The sequence below is a fragment of the Hylaeus anthracinus genome, unplaced genomic scaffold (assembly GCF_026225885.1).
Source record: "Hylaeus anthracinus isolate JK02 unplaced genomic scaffold, UHH_iyHylAnth1.0_haploid 5, whole genome shotgun sequence".
NCBI classification, from domain to species: domain Eukaryota; kingdom Metazoa; phylum Arthropoda; class Insecta; order Hymenoptera; family Colletidae; genus Hylaeus; species Hylaeus anthracinus.
The window spans coordinates 10,547,253-10,556,503 of record NW_026535322.1 but is presented as its reverse complement, the minus strand read 5'-3'; the positions used below and the strand labels follow the sequence as shown (position 1 = coordinate 10,556,503).

General features: G+C 41.2%; 2 protein-coding genes across 3 annotated transcripts; one reads left to right on the top strand and one right to left on the bottom strand.

Moving 5' to 3' along the window:
• Window positions 1–187: 187 nt before the first annotated feature.
• On the top strand, window positions 188–2,001 carry LOC128895755 (phospholipase A2-like). Of its 2 annotated transcripts, none has more exons than XM_054158634.1 (5): window positions 188–325; window positions 783–1,135; window positions 1,203–1,362; window positions 1,489–1,641; window positions 1,719–2,001. In XM_054158634.1, the coding sequence occupies exons 2-5, from the start codon at window positions 793–795 to the stop codon at window positions 1,816–1,818; spliced, it is 756 nt and encodes a 251-aa protein (XP_054014609.1). In that variant the 5' UTR covers window positions 188–325; window positions 783–792; the 3' UTR covers window positions 1,819–2,001. The 2 variants fall into 2 exon arrangements, with proteins under 2 accessions (XP_054014609.1, XP_054014608.1); XM_054158633.1 differs by lacking the exon at window positions 188–325 and adding an exon at window positions 381–564.
• LOC128895745 (dihydropyrimidine dehydrogenase [NADP(+)]) lies at window positions 1,845–8,692 on the bottom strand. The gene is made up of 16 exons (XM_054158611.1): window positions 8,145–8,692; window positions 7,966–8,076; window positions 7,259–7,591; window positions 6,547–6,855; window positions 5,441–5,764; window positions 4,939–5,149; window positions 4,682–4,866; window positions 4,384–4,599; window positions 4,153–4,317; window positions 3,927–4,079; window positions 3,720–3,840; window positions 3,091–3,353; window positions 2,826–3,002; window positions 2,422–2,646; window positions 2,153–2,310; window positions 1,845–2,084 (listed from the first exon to the last, which is right to left on the bottom strand). The coding sequence occupies exons 1-16, from the start codon at window positions 8,187–8,189 to the stop codon at window positions 2,009–2,011; spliced, it is 3,072 nt and encodes a 1,023-aa protein (XP_054014586.1). The 5' UTR covers window positions 8,190–8,692; the 3' UTR covers window positions 1,845–2,008.
• Between the last annotated feature and the right edge of the window lie 559 nt (window positions 8,693–9,251).

Genomic DNA, 9,251 nt, shown 5'->3' with positions numbered 1-9,251 from the left:
AATTGCACCTAATTAATTTTATGACAGTAGAGCTTTCGTCTGCAATTCACTTGCATTTTCCGGAAATAATTCCGTTAATATTGTTCAATGGATCAGTCGATCATTACACAGCTGTCGAACTCTAACAATTAGTGTTTTAGTTTTTCTCGCATCTTGCGTCGGTGCGAGGAATAAAACATCGCGGAATTGCGAGGAATAAAACATCGCGGAATTGCGATGAAATGAACAGTCGCTGAAAGGAACGTGCCATCAGCATCGCGTCGAGCTCAGCAGGTGTTCGACGATCGAAATCGAGTATCCGAGCATAGCCGTTTCTTCGTAAAAAGTGATTATCAGTGTACAACTTCGACTTTTTAATTAAGCGATAGATAACCGCACGCACTGGTAAACTTAAAACCGGATCTAATCGATGACGTCGAAGCTATTTGAACGTTATTCGACATTAGAAGGTCTCGAGAACCTTGATGAGCCTTGAAAGTTTCGAACGGCCTTGGGGTTTCAATAGGTCTTGAAACATTTAACAACTCTCGAACAATGTTCACAAATAATTTGCTTATTATTAACGTAAGGTTTTCAAAAATGTATTCGAATAACCGTTTAATTTTTAATGAATCGTTAGTGAATAATCGATAAAGTAGAATTTTGCATGTTATCGTCTCGAACATCCGTAAATGTTCACAAAGGATTCAGGAGTAGAATGGTCACGGAAGTATCGTAAAAAAAATATGTTATGTAAATCTGAACGTTTCGCATCGCTAATGAACAATTTATTTCACGCATAGCAATTTTACAATGTCCTGGTGTCGCACGTTTGGAACGTTTATGGCGTTATCCTCGATTCTTTTATTCCTCGGACTCGGAGGTATTCAACATACCGAAGCAGTCGAACGCAATGATGTCCCGAAAGAAACTTACGTCGGCATTGTCGAGAGAACGATCAAAGTGATGATGAAAACTGGACAAAAAATAGAAGAAGGGATCGCGTCTATCAAAGATGACTTGAGGTCGATAACGGATCTCCTTCCCTTAGGGAATTCCCTAAGGGCATTGCGGCAGAATAGAATCACGAGAAATCGAACATCGGTCGCGGATGCCTTGAATCCGTATAAACTAAGAATTAAGGCGATATTCCCAGGTACACGACTTTATTTAACAATTATTTAATAAAATTCAGATTTTCTTGCAACAACTTTGAATTTCAGGAACGTATTGGTGCGGCGATGGAGACATTTCTCCCAACAAGCAAGACCTTGGCTTGTTTAAAAAAACGGATGCCTGTTGTAAGGCTCACGATTCTTGCCCAGTATCGATTCCAGCGAATGCGCTGCAAGACGGCCTTGCAAATAATGGTATTTTCACCAGGTAATGGCGATGTGAATTTTTAAATATTTTGTACGAGTATTTTAAAGTTTTAACTATCCCACCGTGTATTTAAAATAGAGCGTAGCTGAATTAGAAATAATATTTATATATTCCATTGAATAACAGATCACACTGTAATTGCGACAAAGAATTCTATAATTGCTTGAAGGAAGCAAATACCATCATAGCTGCGGACATCGGAACAACCTACTTCAACGTCCTAAGGCCACAGTGCTTCCAGAACTCTTATCCCATCGAGAGTTGTAAACGATACGCAGGGTAAATCATTCTTTAATAATCGCTTGTGTTCTTCGTAAGGCAATTTCGCATGTATATTTATTCGAATTGAATTTCAGACGGCGAGTGATAGACGACAAGTGCGTAGAGTACAATTACAACCAGTCTCGACCGAAGACAATGGAGTGGTTCGATAATCCAGATTTTATCGGGATTTGATTAGTTAAATAAATCGAGATACAAAGTCTTAATAAACAATATTGCTTTATTAGATTTATTAGATCAAAACAATCGTAGTTTGAATACGTATCCAATTAGGCAGGTATTGGATGTTATCAATTAAGTCTGTTGACTAAGGAAATTTTGTAATAGGACAATAAATATTCTTTCCTTTGCAAAGGCGCTTGCGTTAACACGGAATTTCGAACGTTCCCTTCGGCGGTACTCCTCTTTTGATAACGTGAGGTATCGTTTTAGGTACCATACTGAAAAAAAGTAGCGTTGCTCGAACTACTCCTGAAAAATTGTGCGAGAAAACAAAAGAGATACTTACGTGATACAATCGATAATGGGGCACACCGAGAGGCAAAGAGTGCAGCCCGTGCAGTCGTCGTTCACTTTTGGAATGTGAGTTTCACTGTCAAACTCGATCGCTTGGTAGCCAGAATCGGCGCATGCCATGTAGCATTTTCCGCAATTTATGCACATATCCTACCGCAGAAAACGTAGATCGAGTTAAAAGAGGAATATTACTACGTTTTTTGATATACAATGCAAAATGAAAAACTCGAGTAACATTATTCGAAGCTGACGGAGACGTACATCGTCTATGAGTGCTATCACTTGCTCTTTATTGTTCAAGTCCTTGAATGCTCCAATGTGATTTATGGCCCTGCCAATAACGTCTTTTATCGTTGGTACAGCCGCGATTGGTTCTGGCGCGGGTCTCGTAATCTCGATGGCTTTATCGAGCGGATTCGAGTTCGCCTTAATCTCGGCTAGCTTTTGCTCGCGAAGTTTCTGATACTCTCCAAAGTAAGGTACATTCTGAAATGTAAATGGCTCGAGTAGCAAAGTGACTAATAGAACCACCGCTTGTTTTATTTCCTATGCAAGATGTAATACCGAAGTAATTGTTACGTAACGATACCAGAGAGACAATGTCCGACGTCAACCGATAATATCCGAACAGGTCTCAATCTTGTTAATTAACTATTGTAAAATACCTTGCCAAGAGCGTGTTGCAAGGAAACCGGTTTTCCCTTTTGATGCTTGAAGGTCGGCGGACTCTGTCCGTCCCAATCTTTCACCTGCCGCAGGCTCTTCAAGTACAGTAAAGCCTTCAAACCAGTTACGTAATCGTCGATCAAAGTGAAATCTTGGTTCTGTATAGCGCTGCAGACCTGGCGATCAACGATAACCCACCGTGAATTCTTGTACGAATTTTTATATTGCGAACTTGGAAGATCGCTTGTAAGGAAAGTAGTTCACCTGCACCACCGATGCGCCACAGTGAAGAAACTGAAGAGCAACGTCTGCCGAATCGACACCGCCGATACCAAGTATGGCGAACCCAGGGAGGGTTTTGGAAATAGAGGAAACTGCTCGTAGAGCCTGAGGCCTCGTCGCGTTGCCCGACATACCCCCGTAGGTGGTAGCCCTTTTGACGCCAACCGCTGGCCAGGGGGTTGCGTCAGCATGCAGGCCCATCAAACCTTGCACTGTGTTTATAGCGGATACTCCGTCCGCTTGACCTAACATATTGAAGTTGTAATATTAATAATCTCTTAGAAAGTAAGACGGAGACGTTGAAGCATTTAACACGTTGGCTGCCAGACTAAAGTTTTAGTTCAAGACGATTAGAAACTACGTAACCCAACAGTTATGGTAATACTTAAAGACCTGGTTCCGATGGTGAGATGTTCAATAAAATAAATCTAGCGGCAATTCGTGAACCTTATGACGTTGAAAAATTATTCAATTAAGTTTCCAACGTCATAAGGTTCACGAATTGTCGCTAGATTTATTTTATTGAACATCTCACCATCGGAATCAGGTCTTTTAGTTTCTCAGTAAAAAGTTCTGTCACCCATATATGGGTGGCGTAGCGCTCAATGTACCTTCGTAAGCCGCCTTAGCTATAGAAACAATGTCGGTGATATTTGGCGTCAATTTCACGAAGAATGGTATCTTTACAGCTGCTCGAACCCATCTGGAGATGTTCCTCACCAACTCGGGATCCTTGAACATGATGTGAAACGCGAGGACGTTACGGTGATTTCATAACTTAAACGGTAATTAAATATCTAAAATTATAATAAATGTACTTGTCCGCAAGCCAATCCCATTCCAGACTCTCCCATGCCATGTGGACAAGACAAATTCAATTCCAAAGCATCGGCGCCGGCAGCTTCAGCTTTCCGAGCAAGTTCCGTCCAATCTGCTCTGTTGTAAGTGCACATAATACTTGCTATAATGATCTGTCGATGAATTATCGTTAGTGAATTATTCTTTAAAGAAGTAAATAATTGTAATCGAACATTATCCTCGAACCTTAGTTGGGAAGTCTCTCTTCAATTCCGTGACGCTTTGACACCAGTAAGCTTCCGATTTTTCAGATATCAATTCGATGTTCAAGAAACTACCCTGCTCCGGACCAAAGAGATGCCGAGAGGTCGTGCCTCTGATTATCCGTGGAGACACGTTCGTGACGAGGTCCTGGGAACAGATCGTCGAGTAAAAATACCAAGAAGAAGGCTCGTTTTACCAAAAGTATTCGCTTACTTTGTCCAAGGAGAATGTTTTCGTGACGGTGAAGGCCCATCCTGCTTCGAACGCTCGTCTGATCATGGCACTGGAGGTGCACGGCGGTGCAGAGGCGAGCCCAAACGGATTCTCGAACTTCATCCCGCACATCTCGACGGTCAGATCAACGTCGTCGATTGGTGTGTGAAACTTGGGCAATCGAGGGATCTCCGGCACTTCCAAATTGTAAGAATTCTATGGAATAACGCATGAGAATTTAATTTCTTTTTGTCCCTTAAAACCCATGTAACCAAAACGAATTGAGAAGGTACGCAACCTGGATAAACTTGTGAATGTACCAGGCGGCTGTCTTCCCATCGTTCACGGACTCGACGGTGGTATTCGCAACGCCAGCTAGGTCTCCACCGCAGAAAACGCCAGGAACGGACGTGCTCATGGTCTCTGTGTCCACTTCCGGTAAGTTCCATTTGTTCATCTTGACGGGCGCCATAGCTTTGATCACTATGAAGAAGGTAGTTAAATTAGAAACGTTATTATATTCTCTTAACTAATTCTATTCTCTCAAATTTTTACCGTAGTGGTCCTGCAATCCCGACCCAAAAGCAGATACGACGAAGTCGGCCTTCAGTCTACAGATTTGATCTTCGTCTTCCACCCAGTCGCCGTTTTCATTTTCCTCGGTGCGACAGAACTCCACCGCGACTATCTTCCCGTTGCGAATGATCACTTGCTTTGGCGATTGGAAAGGGATGAACTCGCATTTTTCCTCTCTCGCTAAATCGAGCTGAACGTACGTTTCGGTAATTAGAAATTATTATGCTCTGGATAGTTTAACACGTTGATCGCCACGTCACCCATTTACGACAGATCTTTTTACTAAGGAATAGAATTTATTAATTACGAAGGCAATCCATTGAAGAATATAAGTAAATATAAATCTGAATAAAATTCTACATTATGTAGTTCACAATTGCCTCGAAACAAAATGTTGACCTCGTGGAGATTTAGATGAGTATTAGCTTGGCGATCAACGTATACAATGCAGTCCATTTATTTTATCTAACACGATCGCTACCTCTTCAGGAACCGCTCGAACGTTGGTGAATCCCTTCCTGAAGACCACAAAAACTTTCTTCGCGCCGCATCGCAATGCAGAAGTAGCGCAATCGAAAGCTGTATCCCCAGCGCCAAGAACCACGACGTTCCCATGGAAGGAAGGCAGTTCGCTACTTTTGCATGCGCACATTCCTGGCTTGCTGCTTTTGGCCACCCTCGGCAGGAAACTCTTCGACGTAAAGAATCCCATTTCTTCCGTGAGTCCTGCGAAAATCGGTATGGTCTTTGCTTCAGGAAGACCGATACCCAAGAAGATGGCTCTGTATCCAGAATCACGGAGACCCTGGAAGAATTTCAAAGTGGTATGATTCATATCTCAAACCCACTGTACATTAGGCTGGTCCTTATTTCAATGATTTCTGAAATCTATGTTACGCATCCCCTAAATAACTTGAAAATACATAAGAAAATATTCCTGCAGAATTTGAGCTTTCAATTTTACCATTAACACGTGCCCCAAACTTTCGAAAAGTTCAAATGAAAAATACATGTATTGTTTTCAATTTGTTATTTTCTTTTTGTATATCTCCGGAAAAATTGATGAAATTATTTGAAATTTGGTAGAATCATTACTAGACTGCGGATTTGTATGCATTTATAGGAAATTTGAATGTGAAAGAAATTACGAAATGCGCACAGTATGCAATATTATAAAAAGATATTGAAAGTAAAGTTGATATTATAATATTTGCAGAGTAAAATAAATTCCTATTTAGGTTCAATTTTTGTAGGTACGTTTGCCAAGATTTTATTTTGCATAAAGATCCGCAGTCTACTTATAGTAATGGGAACAGGCCTTAAAAATTTCAAGTTTTTATCTGAATTATTTCCTTATATATTGTAGTATCTGCACCTCCCATACGCAAGAATAAGGAGTCAAACGACAACACGAATACTAGGGTACGGAATTGGTCGTGCAGGTAAAGGGGCTATGGATCCGAGGATCGTGGGTTCGAATCCCCGTGCCTTATTTTTCGTTTAGACTCCTACAACATCAGCTCAGTAAGTATGAAACTATTTTCTCTCTACGTAATTATTCTAAATACATAAATATCTTGCAGGAACCTGTATCGTTAGATCGTTTTCGGACAACGTCCTGCCCAGTTCGATCTTCACTCTGAGATCTCTGACGAGATCCACTTCGAAATTGACGACATCGTACGGTAATCGGTATTGAGGAATTTCCGAGGAGCTCAAGCCACCGATGTAGGCTTGCTTCTCGAAAATGGTAACGTCGTTGTAACCCAGACGAGCAAGGAACGTAGCACATGATAGAGAAGCTGGACCGCAACCCAACAACGCGATCTTGGCGTCAGCGTGTGGAACTTCCTGTCCGGGGATTCTTGTTTGCGGTATCTTCATCTGTTTGAAGATCTACGAAACGAGACAATTTACAGTTTATACAGTTTCTGTCTAATAGTTTTCCCTGTTTTCATACGTACTAAGCCTTCTTAACGATCTCAGTTATACTTACTAACCCTTTGCACTCGGATGTCCCCTCTGAGGAGACGTTTGAAGTCCAGAGAAATTTGATCAGACAATATAAATTCTCTGGAGCACATTTTCAAAGGCGTACGCTTCCTTGGATTTCATTCAAATTTTCAATCAAGTAGCACGAACAAATAAATCAAAGTAGCATTATAATAAATTACATGGTTTTTATGCCACATTATTTAATGCAACATTAGTTCTCTTGACACATTCTGCTACGAAATAGCTGCTTCGAGTGCAAAGGGTTGACACATGTAAACGAATCAGAACGTAACGAGCGCCTTACGTCCGTGGCAAATTGCTGAAGACCGCCGATATTGATAGGGCCTTCCTCGGACGCGTGCAAGTTGCATCCACCCACGCAAAGATCACTCGTTGGACAGACCATGCCGCAGGTCAAGCCCAGCGGATTATCCGACAGAATCGCTTTTGCCGCGCCGTAGTAATTCTTATTCGAAATGGAGGTGATGAAGGACTTGATGTCCAGCTGCGTAGGGCATGATTTTTGGCACGGGGCGTCTGTACATTTCAAGCATCGTGAGGCCTCCTTCAACGCTCCCCGTTCGCTCAACGTCGTACGCTTGATGTCATCGAAATTCTTCGTCAACGGCAGACATTTCTAAAAGGATATTTGATATATGTTAATATACTGGGAACCACTGACATCATGTGCATCATTGTATCCCATCAGCGTGGTCGTCGTCATTGTCAGCATCGTCGTAAAGCGACAGAAAACGAAAACGGCGATAATTCGCGTACGCATCGCGCGAGTATTATATAATTACCCTGCACTGTAATTTATAAATAAGACTTTTATCGTGTACAAGTTACGCGGTAATCCTACCGATATCGGATTCCGATAATTTAAGTTATCAGCGTTCGCTTGCATTCGATGTTTTTTTCCATCTCGCATCGGAAAATAGTTAAAAGACGAAACATGCTGCGTAATTCCTATTCTAAAATTATATCTACGTTGTATATATTTTATATTACGCTGCACTTCTCGTTGATATTCCTCTTCCACTTCTTCTTGTTGTCTTTCGTGTGCGCGGAGGGTACTAGGCTCGCGAATGGTTTTATCTTCGGGTTCAGGGCCAAAATGTTCTATGGAAGAAACGTTTGTTAAGATCAGATTGTAAAACGTATCTGTAAAAAAATACTTTGATACTTGCTTCGATGTCTGGCACGTCTTTACTGAGTACCACAATAGGTGCCATAATTTCACGACGATGTCAAAGTGCCAGTGATGATTGTAAACAATGAGTAGCCACGAGTGGAATTGAATTTACTTTAACTGCGTATAATAGCGTGATCGGTAACTAGAGCACCTTACTCTGAGCTACCGTGTAAGAGTGAAGCTTACTGTACGTTTGAAGTGACGCGACTATCACTGGCTGAAGTATGGAAGTAAACTGATATAAACGCATCATATGTACAGACGGAATATCGTACACCGAGTGTCATGATAAGTGGATGTCTATCCATAGTGCATGTGTAGTCGGTTGAGATTATGGTTGCTGAGGAGAGGGAACGTCACGTAGAGACAGTAAATCCCCTCCATTCGATCGCTATGCACGTGTATGCACGTAATATTTTCTACTGTTTATTTTGTTACCGTCATAGTTTGTTCATTCGATGGCTGCTCGACTTCCAATCCAACACTTGTACCGAAGAATAATGTATCCTTTACTCAGGGCCGACGAGACAGTTTACAACGAGGAATTATTAATTTACAAATGCTAAATATTTTTTATAAGATGAATATTAAACAATAATACTTTGATGATTTTTGTCACTCCTTTCAATTTATGTTACTCCTTTCAATCATCGCTACTAAAAAAATGTCTTGCTTCCCAACAAAGTTTCGAGATAGAATCAAAAATTATGATACCACTCCGAATATCGTGATTTCCTGATACAAATGGTAAGTTTCGAGCCAGAATAAAAATTATGATACCTTCTCGATCAACACGTTCTGCTAATACAAGAGGTAAGTATCGATATTCAATTAAAAGTCATGCCAAATTTTTATTCTAGTATCAGGCAAACATGATATGCGAAGAGGTGGCACGAAGAATACCAGGTACGTATCGAAATTTTCAGAAAATTTTACATTTTGGTATCAGGAGCACACGATATGCAAAGAGGTGGCACGAGGAATTCATGGTACGTATCAAACTCTGGCTCAAATTTTACTCCTGGTATCAAGAGAACATGATACGCGAACAGGTAGCACGTTTGCGCCTACGGACAGGCAACCGGTCCGACATGGCTGTCGG

What these genes read in the sequence shown, in the direction of transcription:
- LOC128895755 (XM_054158634.1), top strand. Translation starts at nt 793, where the DNA reads ATGTCCTGGTGTCGCACGTTTGGAACGTTTATGGCGTTATCCTCGATT. An exon ending in AATTAAGGCGATATTCCCAG is followed by an intron (nt 1,136 to 1,202) that starts GTACACGACTTT and finishes TTTGAATTTCAG; the next exon opens with GAACGTATTGGTGCGGCGAT. An exon ending in AATAATGGTATTTTCACCAG is followed by an intron (nt 1,363 to 1,488) that starts GTAATGGCGATG and finishes ATTGAATAACAG; the next exon opens with ATCACACTGTAATTGCGACA.
- LOC128895745 (XM_054158611.1), bottom strand. Translation starts at nt 8,189, where the DNA reads ATGGCACCTATTGTGGTACTCAGTAAAGACGTGCCAGACATCGAA. An exon ending in ATATCAACGAGAAGTGCAGC is followed by an intron (nt 7,592 to 7,965) that starts GTAATATAAAAT and finishes ATATCCTTTTAG; the next exon opens with AAATGTCTGCCGTTGACGAA. An exon ending in AGCTAAGGCGGCTTACGAAG is followed by an intron (nt 3,354 to 3,719) that starts GTACATTGAGCG and finishes TCAATATGTTAG; the next exon opens with GTCAAGCGGACGGAGTATCC.